This window comes from Misgurnus anguillicaudatus, chromosome 1 (assembly GCF_027580225.2).
Source record: "Misgurnus anguillicaudatus chromosome 1, ASM2758022v2, whole genome shotgun sequence".
Taxonomy (NCBI): Eukaryota; Metazoa; Chordata; class Actinopteri; order Cypriniformes; family Cobitidae; genus Misgurnus; species Misgurnus anguillicaudatus.
This window is the reverse complement of record NC_073337.2, coordinates 23,222,946-23,243,062: the sequence shown is the minus strand read 5'-3', so window position 1 is coordinate 23,243,062 and position 20,117 is coordinate 23,222,946. Positions and strand designations below refer to the sequence as shown.

Here is a 20,117-nt window from a genome sequence, read left to right as displayed (position 1 = left end):
ATATTGGTACCAAAGAGATCATTTTAGTACCTCAAAAGTACATATTGGTACCAAAGAGAGCATTTTAGTATCTCAAAGGTACATATTGGTACCGAAGAGAGCATTTTAGTACCTCAAAAGTACATATTGGTACCAAAGAGATCATTTTAGTACCTCAAAAGTACATATTGGTACCAAAGAGAGCATTTTAGTACATTACCGTTTCATATTGGTACGAAAGAGAGCATTTTAGTATCTCAAAGGTACATATTGGTACCAAAGAGAGCATTTTAGTACCTCAAAGGTACACATTGATACCAAAGAGAGCATTTTAGTACCTCAAATGTACATATTGGTACCAAAGAGAGCTTATTAGTACCTCAAAGGTGCATATTGGTACCAAAGAGATAATTTTAGTACATCAAATGTACATATTGGTATCAAAGAGAGCATTTTAGTATTTTAAAGGTACATATTGGTACCAAAGAGAGCTTATTAGTACCTCAAAGGTACATATTGGTACGAAAGAGAGCATTTTAGTATCTCAAAGGTACATATTGGTACCAAAGTGATCATTTTAGTACATCAAATGTACATATTGGTATCAAAGAGAGCATTTTAGTATCTCAAAGGTACATATTGGGACCAAAGAGAGCTTATTAGTACCTCAAAGGTACATATTGGTACCAAAGAGAGCATTTTAGTACATTACCGTTTTATATTGGTACGAAAGAGAGCATTTTAGTATCTCAAAGGTACATATTGGTACCAAAGAGAGCATTTTAGTACCTCAAAGGTACACATTGGTACCAAAGAGAGCATTTTAGTACCTCAAATGTACATATTGGTACCAAAGAGAGCTTATTAGTACCTCAAAGGTGCATATTGGTACCAAAGAGATAATTTTAGTACATCAAATGTACATATTGGTATCAAAGAGAGCATTTTAGTATCTCAAAGGTACATATTGGTACCAAAGAGAGCTTATTAGTACCTCAAAGGTACATATTGGTACGAAAGAGAGCATTTTAGTATCTCAAAGGTACATATTGGTACCAAAGTGATCATTTTAGTACATCAAATGTACATATTGGTATCAAAGAGAGCATTTTAGTATCTCAAAGGTACATATTGGTACCAAAGAGAGCTTATTAGTACCTCAAAGGTACATATTGGTACCAAAGAGAGCATTTTAGTACATTACCGTTTCATATTGGTGAGAAAGAGAGCATTTTATTATCTAAAAGGTACATATTGGTACCAAAGAGAGCATTTTAGTACCTCAAAGGTACACATTGGTACCAAAGAGAGCATTTTAGTACCTCAAATGTACATATTGGTACCAAAGAGAGCTTATTAGTACCTCAAAGGTGCATATTGGTACCAAAGAGATAATTTTAGTACATCAAATGTACATATTGGTATCAAAGAGAGCATTTTAGTATCTCAAAGGTACATATTGGTACCAAAGAGAGCTTATTAGTACCTCAAAGGTACATATTGGTACCAAAGAGAGCTTATTAGTACCTCAAAGGTCCATATTTGTACCAAAGAGATCATTTTAGTACCTCAAATGTACATATTGGTACTAAAGAGAGCTTATTAGTACCTCAAAGGTGCATATTGGTACCAAAGAGAGCATTTTAGTAAATCAAATGTACACATTGGTACCAAAGAGAGCATTTTAGTACCTCAAAGGTACACATTGGTACAAAAGAGAGCATTTTAGTACATTACCGTTTCAAATTGGTACGAAAGAGAGCATTTTAGTATCTCAAAGGTACATATTGGTATCAAAGAGTGCATATGAGTACCTCAAAGGTGCATGTTGGTACTAAAGAGTTCATATTATTACCTTAAAGGTACGTATTGGTACCAAGGAGAGCTTGTTAGTGCCTAAAGGTACATATTGGTACCAAGAGTATAAATTAGTACCTCAATGGTGCATGATGGTACCAAAGCGAGCTTATTGGTACATGAAAGGTACATATTGGTACCAAAGAGAGCTTGTTAGTGCCTGAAGGTACATATTGGTTCCAAGAGTTCAAATTAGTACCTCAAAGGTGCATGATGGTACCAAAGAGAGCATTTTAGTACCTCAAAGGTACATATTGCTACGAAATGTATACAAATCTGTACCTAAATGGGTACATATTAAGACCATTTTTTTCTGACTGTGTATGCAGCATGGAAAAAGGTCTGAAAGGTTATAACAGAGAAAGGATGGAAAGACAAGGTGGCAAATTTCGAAATAAGGGGAAAAGCCAAAGCTAAGAACATGAGAGTATTTCGGGGAGGGTAATTTGTCACCACGGGGATATGTCAGCCAAACAAGGTGATCTCATTTCCTTTTGACGGCAGGAATCCAAGCCTCTGGTCTTCTCCATGTGATAGATTTCACCTAGTTTAATTGGGCTAAAACGCAGCTTTCCCTCTGGCTCACATAAACACGTGCATTTTCATACCTTAGATAACTGAAACAGCCGGCTCTGAACAGCATTTCATAAATTTCCCAGAAACGCAGCTCATTACAAACTGCACTTTTTGCTTTGTGGGTTTTGTGTGTGTAAATAATGATGCTGTAAGAAAGCAGAGGCAGAAGAGAATGCAGCCAAATAGCTGAACTTCCAAGAGTCTTTGCTAATCCACCTCTTTCTTTCTTTCTCTCTCTCTTGTTTTCAGCCTCCATGTGTTTTAATTAGCTTGCTCGTCCATTGCTTTCCAATAAGGCATCTCCGTCCCACACCCATTCTGCTACCTTCCAACGTACGTGTGTGTTTGTGTATGAGATCTGCAGCAGACAACAGGAGGTCTCAGAGGCGGTGGGCGTCTGCGTGGGTTGGCCATATTCATTTACCTCACCGCTGTCTTTGTGGGAACGTATCAAAAGCTAAATACGTCGCACGGCAATGCCAGTTTCGATAGTAACCCGATAAATGGAATCTTAATGGTTTTTAAAGACACATTCCCTTTATTAAAGCTGCGCAGAGGACTGCAAAGATATTTACAGAGAGAACTGACATACTGTCATCTAGTGGCACGTATTGGTATTTATAAATGGTCTGTTCCTATTATAAATTTCACTATGTGAGTCCTACTGAATTATTAAGCCTTTTTTTGCAAATACATTATTAGTTTGTAATGAGATAAGGCATCAGCTATTAAAACCTGCTTTTAAAGCGTTTATTGTATTGAGATAAAACAAATTAATCACGCTCTATAAATTCCATAAAATCGTCCCACGCAGCAGTATTTTTTATGATCCCAGATCCAGTTCATTTAAAGGTGACTTCTTGTTACCACTGTGCTAAATATCTTTGTAGTTATTCAGCGTCGTATGTTTTCCATATGGTATCAGGACAGGATTACTTTTCTTGCTTTTGATATAAAAACACGCATGCAGTTATGCAAAAAATTATTTTTAAGAAAAACATTTCGGTAACACTTTACAATAAGGTTCATTAGTTAACATTAGTTAGCTACATTAGTTAACACGAACTAATAATGAACTGCACTTATACAGCATTAATTAATCTTTGTTAATGTTAATTTCAACAATTACTAATACTTTATTAAATTCTTGTTACATTAGTTAATGCACTTTGAACATGAACAAACAATTAAAGCTTACATTTTTATTAACTAACATTAACAAAGATGAATAAATACTGTAACAGATGTATTGCTCATGGTTTGTTCAAGTTAGTTAATACATTAACTAATGTTAACTAATGAACCTTATTGTAAAGTGTTACCAACATTTCTTAGTATTTTTGTCTTGTTTTCAGTAAAAATATCAAAAAAATTCTTAAATTAAAAAACGACTGAAGAAAATAAGTCTAGTTTTTAGACCAAAAATATCAAATTTAAGTGATTTTGTGCATAAAACAAGCAAAAAAACCTGCCAATGGGGTAAGCAAAAAAATCCTGAACATTCTTCTTAAACACTAAATTCAAGAAAAATTCAAGACAAAAATGCCTAGCCCCATTGGCAGATTTCTTTTTGCCTGTTTTATGTACAAAATCATTTAAATTTGATATTTTTGGTCTAAAATCTAGACTTATTTTCTTGGGTCGTTTTGCTCATCAAGAAAATGCATCTTAATTTAACAATTTTTTGATATTTTTACTGAAAACAAGACAAAAATACCAAGAAAATGTTTTCTTAAAATAATTTTTTGCAGTGTAATTTGTTAGAAAAGCATTCATAACAATTTTGACTCTAGGCTTAAAGGGATAGTTCACCCCAAAATGAAAAATGTGTCATCATTTACTCTTCCTCAAGTTGTTCCAAATCTGTAAAAATTATGGTATTTTGAAGTAGGTTTGTAACAAAGTTGATCTGGGGCGCCATTGACTTTCATAGAACAAGATGATATAATGGAAGTGAATGGTGCCCCAGATCTGTTTGGTTATTAACTTTTTTTCTGTTCAACAGAACAATGAGATTTTTACAGGTTTGGCACAACTTAAGGAAGATTAAATGATGACACAATTTTCATTTTTGGGTAAACTTCCCCTTTAAGTCAAACGTAGTCGGCAAGCGAATATAAAGTGACAAAATAAGCAGTAAGTCGCCACCTATTCAGTCCATGCAATGAATGCTGTGTTTATTTGCGATTGATTCATCAATCACTTCGACCAGCTCATAAAAAGGAAATCGCTGTGCTTTAGAAACCTTAGTCAATGCAATGTCAGATCATAAAATGTATATAAAGACTATCTAATACAGTTGTCACTTGCATTAAAGCCAGCTATAAAAGTCTTTCATTTCCAAATATAAATGTCTAGTAGACAAACAAAATGAGAAGTTTATAAAGTGGCACCCGGCTTTAATGCGTTTCGTGTGTATAAGGGCGCGAATGAGTGCTCATACTGTTCTCTCTCAAATCACATAAACCTCACTGTCAGTCTTCAAGAACAGCACATTACACCAAACTGCAGCCATGTCCATTACACAAACCATCCTACCCAACTGCTGAGCTCATCTTACAAAGCCAATGACAGGCAGCATTGCACTTTAAATTGAGTCAGCCATACTATGCTTTATTGCTTTGTTGGATAGGCTTTGATAACGCACCAATACATATTTATACTAGTAAGAGATGGTTTAATTACACAAGCTTGTAATCGGTTCGAAAGTAGGAAGAGCCGAAAGTAGTTGACGTACCATGTTTCACGCCAGTGTGAATGTACAATAATCCAGCGAAAGCCCTGGGCATAGACATCTGTTTTCTAATGACAGTTAATTAGATGCTGTTGAGTCCAATCAGAGGCATTCGCCACTAATAAACTGGGACTCGATGAGTGCGTGTGCACTGTGCTGTGTTTCTCTGTCTGTCTCCAGACTGCTTTGGCTTAGAGGAAATATATATGTTATAGATGTGCGCTGAGTAGTACTGTAGTGGAGCTTTCGATTTTTAGGCACGCAAACTTTCCTGTCAGAAAAAATGGTCCAAGCTGTCACTGGGACAGTACCCTTCACTGCAAAAAATTACTTTCTTACTTAAATTAAAGGTATTATTGCAGAGGATTTTTGTTTTCTGGGTGGATCATCAAGACTATTGGTCCTCCTAGTTGTCAATCAGGTACCGAGCCCCTAAGGTGTAATTGGAGTAAAAAAAAATCAAAAGTTTAGTTTCATGTGCTCACGGGAAACTTTCATGTGCTCACGGGAAACTTTCATGTGCTCACGCAAAACCTTCATGTGCAGAACTTTTTTTTAAAGTTTAGTTTCACGTGCGCGCCCGATAGTTTCACATGCGCATGCGAAACTAAACTTTAAAAAAAAAAATCTGCACATGAAGGTTTTGCGTGAGCACATGAAAGTTTCGCGTGAGCACGGGAAAGTTTCGCGTGAGCACATGAAACTTTCATGTGAGCACATGAAACTAAACTTTATTTAATTTTTGCTCCATGTCACCTTAGGGGCTCGGTAAGCAGGAGTGTTGCGCAATAGCATTTTTTAAAAAGTGGAGAAGGCGGTTCTTTTCTAAAATTCGAGAAAATCCTCCGCTACACCTTTAAGATGTATTTTCTTGATGAGCAAAATTATCTAAGAAAATGATTATATTAAGAAAAAAGTTTTTCTTTCTTACCCTCTTGTTTTAAGCACAAATCACATAATTTTTTTGGTCTAAAAACTTTTTCTTTGATAATTTTGTACTGAAAACAAATCTGAAAACTGAAATCATTTTTTGCAGTGTATAAAAAGGTCCTTATGTGCACTATTTAGGTAAAGATGCATACATTTGGTACCAGTATGTACCTCTGAGGTACTTTTTTGAACTGTTTAGGTGCAAAGTTGTACTTTTTGAAAGGGTTTGAGAGCGTTACAGCTAAGGGACCATTTTCTGACCTTTTTTTTTTTCGGACAGTGAACAGAAATGAGTATGCACATTAATTACTCATTCATGCTCATTTCAGTCATGCATGCATTTGGCAGATGCTCTTATCCAAAGCGACAATACACAAAAATTGGCCTAAATATGTACTGTCCATAACACAATAAGGTATATATGAAGAGTTTGGTTCCAAAACGCAAAAATCCATTTGGCAAATTTCGGTAAAAACGTGTTTTTTATACCAAGACAGTGACAAGATGAAAATCACTATTTTCTGTTACAAACTTTCACATAGCATCTTTAGGTTATAAAAACATAAAAAATTCAAATCCACAACTTGATTTTCAAAGATTTATTATAAAAACGAATTATTTTTTTCCACAAAATGCAATAAATCCATGACAGTTTTTGTTTCAAAATGCTAGAAATCTATTAATTCAATGTACAAATGTGCATTCATCTTTGCCATTTTATATTCATTTAGTTGAACAGTGATATACACTGATAAAAAATAAACATTAATGGCATTAATCAAAACACTTACTTTGTCATATTAAGGTCATTGCAGCGGTCATACTTGACGTCGTTGCTTAGCATTTTTCACAGCGATCAGCTAAAATGTTTTGGTCCTGCTCGATTTTCGTTGACTTTGAGTAAAATAATGTAAAGTTTTTCATAAGATCCCCTGAGGTCAATGTGTTAGCATGAGAAACTTGATGCTGTCGGGAGAACAAGCACCCGAGTGCTTTGCATAAATTATTAGATGTTGATGACAATCTTTCCTGTCACAGAAAACAACCACAGGTTTATCAATGCCATTAAAGTATTATTTTGTTTTGTTTGTTGATCACGAAGTACAAAGTAGATGAGGAAAACTAGGACTCTGTGTACTCAGCACGCCGCCATTGTTTGTTTACATTGCGTGAACAGTGGGCTGTAATTTCTGGAATGGATTTATTGCGTTCTGTAAAAAAGGAGCAGTGGCGTTTATCGCATTTTGGGAAAAAGGAAGAAAAGATGACAGAATAACACGGCGGATATTGGATTTTGCGTAAAATTAATTATTTACTTTTAAATACTGATCTGATATAATACTGATTTTGGCAGTAACTCGTTTTTTTCAAAAATGGCGTTTATCGCGTTTTGGAACCAAACTCTTCATATGTACTTAATAGGGTGCATAAAAGTCATAGGTTTCTTAGGGAGCACACATGATTCATGTACTGTCATTCCCTTTGGATGAAATCATCTGTTAATTGCATAAATGTAAAGTCATTTAGATCGTTGTTCTTCAACATGTTGCCCACACAGAGTCTGAGCACATGTATCTGATGTTATTCTGCAGTACCTATAGAGTAGTATTACATCCTTCATATCTCTAAAGAGTCTTTAGTTTTATCAGATTTATAAAAGACAGATCAGCTTTAACGATTCTTTCCGATAACGTACGAAAAAAGTAGGAGTTACGAGCTGCGGGAGGAGCGAGTCACGAGTCAACACTCTATAAAACACTGACTGGATAACTTATGATTCACTATATGTTTGTGTCGTTTATATAATATGCACTTTTGCGCCTATTTCCAACATAAAACAGAAGTCTTACTTAGACTTTTCAATGAAATCCAGCGTTAAACAAACACACATGCAAAACTCCGCTGCTACACCGGATAAACAAACTATATCCATTGTTTACATAATCCATATTGCTGGCTTAACATCCAAAAATACACTTCTTCTTTCGTGCCATTGTTGAGTCTTGATATAAAACGAAGCTGTCGCGTGAAGTGATGCCTGTAACTCAGCGTTCTTGCTCTCCTGCTGATTGACGTGTGGGCGTGGTTTTCTGGGGGAAGTGCCCATAAAAAGAAATGATACGTATGGCTTATCCCTGAAACGTCAGCTGGACCCGTAAATTTTTTTTTGAAACTTGTACGAACCCTGGCGAAGTGCATTCGGCACAGAAATAGGATTTGTTTAGCACGAGGAAACCAACTCTTAAGGGCCGTTCACATTATAAATATAACGTTAACTATATAAGCGTCCACATCATAACGATAACTTTATGCTAATTCGCTCACGTGTGCGGCATTCGTGCAAATCACTTGCCTTTAAAGATGCAATTTGTATAATCCGCGCCGCTAGAGGGCGCCAGATCAAATCAATAACAATGACGTAGATTAATGATGCTCTGAAGCAGCGTGGACTGATGGGATTTGTTGTCTTTAAATAAACGCTGATGCCCATCAATCAGACGGGAACGAGAAATCATGTTACACATGAGCTAAAGTAATCAAGTTTTATAAATGTCGTGTTTGATGACTTTTTTTTTCATTATGTAAGGTGACTAGTGGTTTTTGGATATTTTACTGCAAATATCTTACAAATTGTACCTTTAATGACTTAATAAAAACTTTTGCCATTGTTTTTACGAAAAAGTGTCACTGAATATGTAAATATGCATTGCATTTACACAGCGGGTAACCAGATGCGTTTCAAATTAATCTAGTAGTTTGTGTAATAATATCTTACCTTTTGGCATAGTCAGCGTGGTAAGAATAAAGCATTACGTAGTACATTTCAAAGCACCTGCATCAGCACTGGATAATTTTTTATGTTAGCTTGGCCACTTTTAAATCTAATTTTAACAAACCAACAAGTAAAATAAAAAAGTTTTTATAACTATATCAAAAAAGTACCTTCCATATTGTTTTATCCATTGTGGTAGACCTATCTCACAAAAATGATGAAGACCCCAAAGCTACATTTTGACTTTAAAGGTACTATATGCTTTCTAGCTTGTTTGCTTACAGGCCCAACTCAAAGCACCTCATCGCCAAATTTTTCTTTTTGATAAATTTAAATATGGCTTAGGTCCCTAATTTAATGTAATTCAAAATTTCCCCCCGTTTTATTGCATACAAGAAAACCTCTCTCTTTATTGCATCTCTCTACACGGAGCCTCATTGGATTAGAGATTTGAGGTGTTATTTATGTACACAACTCAACAGTTTAATTGCTGAAGTTGAATTCTTTCGGGTTTTAGTTCAAACCCTAGAAAGCACCACTAATAAACAGCGTGTTTGTGACCACCCCCCTCCCCAAAATCTTGTTTATTCACAGCGGGGTTATAATCATTACGCCCATTTCTCCTCTTCTTTCTCATCAAACATGCTGTGTCATTCCTGTTATCTTCTGGATGGATTGCGATCGTCTGTCGATGAACAATTACGCTTGTCTGTAATTCTGTTTCTGTGGGAAGAGCGTAAAGGCACCCAGCTCTGATTACATGTCATAATCCCTTTATTAGCTGTGAGTTATGCTTAGAGACATCTCATCCTGCACTGGAGGGGGGCTCAGCACTGTTACTGCTCCTCTATTCTGATCCAAGATCAGTTTCATTCACACGATCCTGACTCAACAACATGATACTTGAATCAGAAGGGTGATCCCGTTATGCGTCTGTATTCCTTCCTTCCTTCCTTCCTTTTTCCTTCTTTCTTTCTTTCTTTTTGCCTTCCCCTCTTCCTTCTTTGCTTCTTTTCCTCTTTTTTCCCTTTTTCTTTCCCCTCTTCATTCTTCCCTTTTTTCTTTCTTTCTTTCTTTCTTTCTTTCTTTCTTTCTTTCTTCATTTTTTCCTTCCTTCCTTTTAGCCTTTCGCTCTTCTTTCTTTCTTTCTTTCTTTCTTTCTTCATTTTTTCCTTCCTTCCTTTTAGCCTTTCGCTCTTCTTTCTTTCTTTCTTTCTTTCTTTCTTCCTTTTTACCTTCCCCTCTTTCTTCCTACCTTCTTTCTTTCTTGCTTTCTTTCGTTTGTCCTTCCTTCCTTCCTTCCCTTTTGCCTTCCCCTTTCATTCTTTCCTTCCTTCTTTCTTTCTTTCTTTCTTTTTTTCTTTCTTCCTTCCTTCCTTCTTGCCTTCCCCTCTTTCTTCCTTCCTTCCTTCCTTCTTTCTTTCTTTCTTTTTGCCTTCCCCTCTTCCTTCGTTCCTTCCTTCTTTCTTTCTTGCTTTCTTTCATTTTTCCTTCCTTCCTTCCTTCCTTCCTTCCTTTTTGCCTTCCCCACTTTCTTTCTTCTTTCTTTCTTTCTTTCTTTTTTTCTTTCTTTCTTTCTTCCATTCTTTCTTCCTTCATTCCTTCATTCCTTCCTTTTTGCCTTCCCCTCTTCCTTCTTTGCTTCTTTTCCTCTTTCTTCCCTTTTTCTTTCCACTCTTCATTCTTTCATTTTTTCTTTCTTTCTTTCTTTCTTTCTTTCTTTCTTTCTTTCTTTCTTTCTTTCTTTCTTTCTTTCTTTCTTTCTTTCTTTCTTTCTTTCTTTCTTTCTTTCTTTCTTTCTTTCTTTCTTCTTGTCTTCCCCTCTTTCTTCCTACCTTCTTTCTTTCTAGCTTTCTTTCGTTTTTCCTTCCTTCCTTCCTTCCTTCCTTCCTTCCTTCCCTTTTGCCTTCTCCCTTTCATTCTTTCCTTTCTTCTTTCTTTCGTTCTTTCTTTCTTCCTTCCTTCCTTCCTTCCTTCCTTCTTTCTTTCTTTTGTTCTTTCTTTCTTTCTTCATTCCTTCCTTTTTGCCTTCCCCTCTTCCTTCTTTGCTTCTTTTCCTCTTTCTTCCATTTTTCTTTCCCCTCTTCATTCTTTCATTTTTTCTTTCTTTCTTTCTTTCTTTCTTTCTTTCTTTCTTTCTTTCTTTCTTTCTTTCTTTCTTTCTTTCTTTCTTCTTGTCTTCCCCTCTTTCTTCCTACCTTCTTTCTTTCTAGCTTTCTATCGTTTTTCCTTCCTTCCTTCCTTCCTTCCTTCCTTCCTTCCTTCCTTCCTTCCTTCCTTCCTTCCTTCCCTTTTGCCTTCTCCCTTTCATTCTTTCCTTTCTTCTTTCTTTCGTTCTTTCTTTCTTCCTTCCTTCCTTCCTTCCTTCCTTCCTTCTTTCTTTCTTTTGTTCTTTCTTTCTTTCTTTCTTTCGTCCTTCCTTCCTTTTTGCCTTCCCCTCTTCCTTCCTTCCTTCCTTCTTTCCTTCTTTCTTTCTTCCTTCTTTCCCCTTCCTTTTTGCCTTCCCCTCTTCCTTCTTTGCTTCTTTTCCTTTTTCTTCCCTTTTTCTTCCCCTTTTCTTTCCCCTCTTCATTCTTTCTTTCTTTCTTTCTTCATTTTTCCTTCCTTCCTTTTAGCCTTTCGCTCTTCATTCTTTCTTTCTTTCTTTCTTTCTTTCTTTCTTTCTTTCTTCCTTCATTCCTTCCTTTTTGCCTTCCCCTCTTCCTTCTTTGCTTCTTTTCCTTTTTCTTCCCTTTTTCTTTCCCCTCTTCATTCTTTCTTTCTTTCCTTCTTTCTTCATTTTTCCTTCCTTCCTTTTAGCCTTTCGTTCTTCATTCTTTCTTTCTTTCTTTCTTTCTTTCTTTCTTTCTTTCTTTCTTTCTTTCTTTCTTTCCTTCCCTCCTTCCTTCCTTCCTTCCTTTTTGCCTTCCCCTTTTCTTTCTTTCTTTCTTTCTTTCTTTCTTTCTTTCTTTCTTTCTTTCTTTCTTTCTTTCTTTCTTCCTTCCTTCCTTCCTTCCTTCCTTCCTTCCTTCCTTTCTTCCTTCCTTTTTGCCTTTCCCCTCTTCCTTCTTTCCTTCTTTGCTTCTTACTTTATTTAATTCTTTCTTTCTTTCCTGCCTTCCTTTATTCTTTTTTCTTTTTGATTCTACCTTCCTTCCTTTCTTTTTTCCTTCTTTCTTTTTTCTTTCTTTCTTTCTTTCTTTCTTCTTTTTTCTTCCTCCATTATTTCCTTATTTCATTCTTTCCGTTTTTGCTTCTGCCTTCCTTCCTTCCTTCCTTCCTTCTTCCTTCTTTCTTGTTTTTTTCTTTCTTTCGTTCTTTCTTTCTTTCTTTTTTCTTTCATTCTTTCCTTCTTTTTTCTTTCCTTCTTTCTTTCTTTCCTTCTTTCTTTCTTCTTTTTTTCTTCTGTCCTTTCTTTCTTTTTTCTTCCTTTCTTTTTTCTTCTTTCTTTCTTTCTTCCATTCTTTCCTTCTTTCATTCACAACAACCTATGCTGTGTCCGAAACAGCCCTCTGGGGGCAAGTGACTTCTCCTCCAAAGGGGCGCAAATTCAAAATATGTGGTGGTTGTGTCATGTGAACCATGTGCATCATGCCTCTTGTCAAAATAGGTTCCTGCTTCAGATGCGTCGAAAGGGTTTATGATAAGAGACACTCACGTTCACAAAATACTCGCAGCAAGACACAACACTAAACTCTGATTAAACGTCTCTTTTAAAACCCTTCAAAGCGTCTGCAGCAGACATGTATTTTGACATGTCACGTGATGCACATAGGTTCACGTGAAGTGCCGGACACACATTTTGACATGACGAGCCACACACATGACGGGCTAAATACATATTGTGATGAGCTTCACAACGTGCACCCTCGAGAAAGACGTCACCGGCCGCCACTGTGAATGAAAACGAGTGATTATATTCGGACACTAAGCGTCAGAAGCGTTGAGGGTGCCTTCTTGTGTCAAAGCGTAGAAGTTATTTTGGTACACGCACTTACAGTGAAGGGGAATCGGCTAGCCTTTGAGTGTGCATTGGTTAATCTTTCAATATTGATATGCATTATGGGATAATGTCCACTATAGTTTCAAACACCAACATTTTGTTTATTTGTACGACCACACTTCTGTACAATTTGCTTTCGCCTCTGTGTAAGTGCAGCTAGGAGTAAGCAGATTTCCCAGGGTTTAAAATAAAAAAAATTCACGAACAGATGTCACTGACTTGCATTGTACTACAACTGGCCAGTCAATAATCCATTCGGGTCATGAAACCTAATTTGGAAATCTGTCATTTTAATACCCGTGTACATATTTGAAGCTGTAATTCATAGACATTCTCAGTGGGACATCTGATTGATTCACACTAGAGTCCAGCTTTCTCTCTTTTTCTGTCCTTGGGTTGTCCTTAGTTTTCCTTCCATCTTCAAACATCTCTTATTCCTCTTAAATCCATTTCCAAACGTCTCTAAAGCACATGTAACACCATTACACACACACATCACATAGCAGTGCAGAGATAAGAGCCGTCTAACTTTTCCACACCTGCAATACAGTGCCACTGATCAAATACATAGGAAGGGTTTTATTTCTTCAAAATTTAAGGCTTTTTCATGGCAGAAGTTTCGGAGATTAAACCATATATATATATATATATAGAATAGATACATGAAACATACAGTATATAACATTATAACACAATTCAGTTTTTATGTAATCATGTGTGATAATACATGCATAATACATTGGAAACAGCTTATTATGTTTTCCTGCTTCGTTTCATTTCGGCTGTGATGGGATGCCGTGCACACCGCAGACTTCTTTTTTTTTAACGGGCGCTTCTGTCATCACGTTCAACGTGGTCATGCTCTCGCGTTTCTCGCTTCTCGATTCGGGCGAGCAGAACTCAATTAGCTGAGAGCCAACGAGGCCTTTATGGCAGCTGTCACCTTCTATTTACCTCATAACACCATGATCATGCAGACTTATTGAATAAAATATATTAACATAGAGAGATGATCTCATGATGGAAGTCCCTCGAATACACTTTTGAGCGTGTGACATCGTGCGTCTATTTGATGGGGTGAAACAGAAAGTATCAGATGCCATCTGGTGTGAATAATTCTGGTGGAGGACATTTTTATATCGGTGACATAATGAAGTGGAGATGGAGTCATTATCTCTTTCTGTATTTTTAAACCATGCCAAATTATTCAAGAGGGTCTTGAGAAGCCACGCTATATATCATATACAGTCCAGACAGCAGAGCTCTGCTATTGCACACAAATCACAGAACAAATTTACACCGACACATGAACTATAAATGTTTTTGGTTTGTTCATTGTAGATGTTAAATTCTAGTAGCGTATATTGCTAATACTATGACAATAGTCATCAATGCTGTTCACATTGTTTTAAAAGTCCAGTGAGATTGAATTGCAACCTTAATTTTACCTTAAAAACAATACAGTTCATTATGTAAGGTCTTTATACACCACTGATAATATAGATATGTATATTATATTGCATTTCTGTCAAGAGATCCTTCTGAAAGTTACACAATGCACCTTTAAAGGGACATTCCACTTTTTTTTGAAAATATGCGAATTTTCCAAAAGAATCTGATTAGACCATTAGCATTGTGCCTAAAAAAAACCCCAAAGAGTTTCGATATTTTTTCTATTTAAAACTGCCCGTAAATAGTCCCCTGCTATTGAAAGTTACTAAGCTGACTATTTTTGGCTGCTGCGTAATATAATTGCGCCTCCTGCAGCCATGTTACGGCAGCAAAGTCCTTGATTATTACGCCAGAATGAGAGTATAGTTCCTAGCCATATCTGCCTATAAATGTACAACTTTTAATTTTCCGTCGGTCTTAGCACACGATGTAATTACAGAAGAGTTCAATTTTAAATAGGGAAAGTATTAAAACTTTTTGTTTATTTTTTTAGCGTGATGCTAATGGTCTAATCAGATTCAATGAATTATGCTAAGCTATGCTAAAAGTGGTACCGCCAGATCCGTAGATCAGCTGAATGGATTCCAAAACGGTAAAAATCAAATGTTTAACTCTAGGGGAGCTGGAAAATTAGCATATTTTAAAAAAAAGTGGAATGTACCTGAAAAGTGATTTTAGGTATGACTAGTTTTGTACAAAATTAAAACGGATTCTAAGGTATTTTACATTTTAATAGCTCTTCTTTGCTGTTTACTTCCAGCTTTAAATGGCAGCGTTTTATTAAAGTCAGCAGGACAGGTGTTGCTCACTGAGGGATGGAGACTTGTCTCTGCAGTTAATCTCTCACACGTGTGTGCATGGGCTTCTCTCAGCTGGGTTGACTAATTGGCTGTGCAGTGCTGAGGGAGGTGTTTAGAGTCGAGGGTTTGTGCTCCTTTACACTTGTAGTGATAAATCAGAATTGCTGCTGATCTATGGACCTCTGCGTGCTCATCCACAACAGGCCAACCTTGCACAACACCTGTCATGTTCTGTCTCTTACCGACACGCTTGGTGTGCACTTTGCTTAAAAGACATAAAGAGTGTGTAGATTTGTTTACTATGGCCCACATTAGAATATTTAAGATTCAAATACTGAGAAAGTTTTTGCAAATTAGCATTAGCATATTTTAGCGTAATTCCAAAAAAGTGCAGATGGGAGTGTAATATCTGTGGGTTATGTATAAAAAATGCACAAATTAAATAACTTAGGCAGCTGATTTTCATAATGACCTATGCAATCTACTAAAAGCAGCGCAAATTAGTTCAGGGTCGCAAATAAGCAAAGCTGATGCTCCTCATGTGCGGGTGATCTACTAACGCCTGATGCGCTTGAGTTCAGCACCACAGACATCCCAACTGAAAATTCAGGGTGTGAAATTCCAGCTAACGAAGCCATAGTACACTGAAAAGTATTGGAGTACAAAAAAGGAAGGGTTACCAGAACTTTTATATTGTGTGACCTCTCCTACACTGCAAAAAAATGATTTTCAAGAAAAAAAAAATCTTAGTATTTTTGTCTTGTTCTCAGCAAAAATATCTAAAAAAAAAAAAAAATTAAATAAAGATGCTTTTTCTTTATGAGCAAAACGACCCAAGAAAATAAGTCTAGTTTTTAGACCAAAAATATCAAATTTAAGTGATTTTGTGCATAAAACAAGCAAAAAAAATCTGCCAATGGGATAAGAACATTTTTCTTGAATTTTTCTTGAATTTAGAATGAAGAAAAATGTTCAAGATTTTTTGCTTACCCCATTGGCAGATCTTAATTTAAGAATTTTTTGATATTTTTACTGAAAACAAGATAAAAATACTTAGAATTTTTTTTCTTGAAAATCTTTTTTTGCACTGTAGTGACTCTTTAATTTCCTCCAGCAAGTAATATTTTGATTAATATGTTCCTCTGGCATTCCAAAAAACTGTTAGGTGTGGGAAAAATCCTCTTTATTGTGTTATGCGCTCTCTGATCTCTATGATGCCTCCTCCTATTAGCAACAATTGCAGCCATTCAAGCGCAAAATGATTTAACCCGTTAATTGGCGCTGTCCCGTGAGCGGTACACCTACGTTTATTTCAATATTTTCTATGTAAATGTTAATCTATCACGACAAACTATATATTGTTGTAAAGGTCTAAGAATGTAGTTTTCATATTTCAAAACCTTTTAGCAGTAATAATAATGCAGTAACTGTAATTTATTCATTTGTGACACAAGAATGCAGCAAACCTCCCAGCAAACCAGCACAAACCTCAGTTTTTTGACAATTTAATGTATTAAAAATAATACTATATTGCATTTTTATTTATTACAAATAAATGTAAACTGCTTTAAAAAAATGAATATTTTCACATCCAGACACTTCCCTAAAAAACGTTGAAGGGTCTTCTTTAAAACAAAAAATTACCAAAATTAAAACCAAAATTAGGCTTCTAGACAAAAAAAAAATGCCAGCGTTATATTAATTTAAAGGTGTATATCACCTTTTCACCAACCCCCCCCCCCCCCCCCCCCTCAAAAAGGGCTGCGCCAGTTAAAGGGTTAAGACATAATAATGTATTTTTCTGCGTTAAATAATGACACGAATACCAGTAATATCACACACACAAACATAAGTAAATCGCGTTGCGTGAATTTTTTAAATAATCTCCTCCCATAAATTTGGCGTCTGAAAAATGCATATGCAATAAGGTCACACCTTATTATCCACTGCCTTCTTTAGTAAATCCCGACAGTCACTACTTGAAGCCAAAATTATGGTTTCCCTGGCGCAAACTGTTAGTAAATCTGGTCCTTAGTAATTTATTTTTTCAAAAATTATGACATAAAACGAGTAAGGAATAATTGATGACGGACCATTGATTTATTAGAAAATAATGCAGACCCAAGATGATAATGCGTTGTGCTGTTACATCGCAGGTGAATATTATTTTTTTTAAAATTCAAAGGACTGAATTTTTTTTTTAATTCAAAGGGAATGGAACTGCTACGGCGACCGGAAGTATGCGGTCACACCGCCGTAGCCAAGAACGTAAAGATCACTAAGCAACCGTAAACAGGACAGGGCAACGCGGCATTAATTCATTTACTGAGATACAAAAAAATTCATTTAAAAAACAAGAGAAGGATTTCTTTTGGCATTAAATGACAATTTTTTGTCAGAAGAGGAGTTTTTACTATTGTATGATGTAAATAAGTCTAAAAACCTAGATTTAAGCAACACTTGAAAACGTTGAATACTTAAAATTTTTTTAAATTAGCTTAAATTTAAAACATTTTAAAACATATTACATAAAAGACTTGTGGTTCAATCATAAACTGATGCAATTACAATGTCATATGCCATAAAACAAAAATGATTTTCAAGAAAACAAATTGTTAGTATTTTTGTCTTGTTTTCAGTAAAAATATCTAAAAATTCTTAAATTAAGATGCTTTTTCTTGATGAGCAAAACGACCCAAGAAAGTAAGTCTAGTTTTTAGACCAAAAATATAAAATTTTAGTGATTTTGTGCATAAAACAAGCAAAAAAAAATCTGCCAATGGAGTAAGCAAATTTTTCTTGAATTTAGTGTTTAAGAAAAATGTTAAAGATTTTTTGCTTACTCCATTGGCAGATTATTTAGCTTGTTTTATGCACAAAATCACTTAAATTTGATAATTTTGGTCTAAAAACTAGACATATTTTCTTGGGTCGTTTTGCTTATCAAGAAAAGGCATCTTAATTTAAGAATTTTTAGATATTTTTACTGAAATCAAAACAAAAATACTAAGATATGTTTTTCTTGAAAATCATTTTTTGCAGTGTACTCGTGGAACACTTTCCAGCCAATCAGAATAAAACTTTTAACTGCCTCGTGATTTAAAAAAAAATATTTAGGGTCACTAAAGTTTGCAAATTTATGACATGGACTAAGTCCGCTTCAGCTTAAGTGCATGTTGTCAATAAAACAATACATACATAGAGTACATAAATTCATGTTTAAGAGCAGCACAGTGACGCCTCACAGCAAGAATATCTCCAGTTTGAGTCCCAGCTAGGTCAGGTGGCCTTTCTCTGTGGAGTTTGCATGAAAAATCTTTACAGGGGCCATGACTCTGGACCCCCTAAATTTGGGCAAACCCCCATGTTTACAAAGTCTCTGGTTATGAATTAACAAACAAACATGCATACTAGGGCTGTAACGATTTATCGTGCAAATGCGCGTTTTCTCAATTAATGAATTTGAATGAATTACGGTGAAATGCCGCCACATCCAAAAGCCAGGGGGCGCACTCGTGCAGAAATGCCACTTGTGCCACAGAAGAAGTAGCATCACAAACCCTATTCCAGGAAATGTCTACAGGAATATGTATATCGCCGTTCTTCATATTGCTTCAGGTATTTTCATGATAATAAAGAATATTTTGAATGACTTTGTTTTTTTACGAGTGTTGCTTTTTTAAATGCATATTATAAACGAGTCAAACTCGTAGTGATTTTAGACTGGTAACGGACTTCTTACTGACCAAAACGTCATAGTACACGCACAAGCTGTGCATGAAACACAGAATCGCGATGCAGATTCGATTTTAGACAGGTCTTTTTAATGGGACACGTGATGTATCGTTACAGCCCTAATGCATACATGTTTATTTATTTATATCATGTTAGTGTATATATACACCTTAAATGCATGGTAAGTAGGTCGCTTTGGATTAAAGCATCTGCCAAATGAAAAGATATTGTGAATAAATTGAAACGGAATCGGGTCATAAAATAGGCAAGGATTCAAGCCTTAGTCTTCCATGTGAGCAGTGCGTCTCCATTATATGTTGTAACTACCAGGCCACGACTCTGAGACCTGCAAACCTAGTCGAACCTTCCACAAACCTTGATCTCTGTATCCTCAGGTTCATTCAAGAGATTGAGTCAAGTATGGGTCCGGCTCAGGCCAAGCAGTGTCAGCTCCGCACCTTCCTCACCTACTACATCAGCGACCTGTTCCTCAGCCAGGTCCGCACAGAGACCAATAAGGAGATCGAGGCTGTGACCAAAGTCTCCGACCCACTCAAGATCCTGGCCAATGCCGACACAATGAAAAACCTGGGGGTTCAAAGACCCCTTCTACAGGTAATTTTCTGTTAAGTATCAACTTCATTTTTTACGCTTTCCCTAAAATTCCCAGACCTTTGGCGCTAGTCATAGTCAATCTGCAGATTTTGGGCATTAACTATGAAAGCCAGCTCCTGTAAATTCATGCTATTTCATGTCTGTCAGGCAGGGGTCGGTGTATCCGGCCGGTTATTGGGCGATCCTCAAAGTTGTTTATTTATCCATTTGTTAGTTTGCTGTATAGCTTTCTCTCTGAATTACACAGGGGGGAAGGTTATATTTTTCCTTTCCGTCTTTTCTCCTCAATCTCCCGAGAGTGCCGATAAAGGCCACCTACCCCCCTATCACCCTACATCATAATTGGAGCTGAAATTGTGTTTGATCCTGGCTGACCTAGAATCAGCAGTTAAGTGCAGCTTATATAACACCGTGGCTGCCAGCTGTCCGTCTCTCCCAGGAACACTTCCTGTGCTTTTTTATTACCGTGGGGACCACTGTACTTGCTTGATTCATCTCACTGTTTTCTTTGTTCTTCTACTGTCCAATATTTGCTGGGTACACACACACTACATAGAGACCCTTTGGGTTATATTAAATTGTTTTTCAGCCATTGTCGTTTTATGTACCCACGTAGCCCCATTGATAACGGTCAAACATCCTTTTTTTTATCACCTACAGTATATCCTCTTTACATATCCGCGC

General features: G+C 36.2%; 1 protein-coding gene across 1 annotated transcript in view; it reads left to right on the top strand.

The window, feature by feature from the left end:
- Positions 1-20,117, top strand: part of exoc4 (exocyst complex component 4) — a 222,905-nt gene that overhangs the window by 130,165 nt on the left and 72,623 nt on the right. The window contains exon 11 of the mRNA XM_073868399.1: positions 19,214-19,433. Coding sequence (XP_073724500.1) covers positions 19,214-19,433 — 220 coding nt within the window. The remainder of the gene's footprint in view (positions 1-19,213; positions 19,434-20,117) is intronic.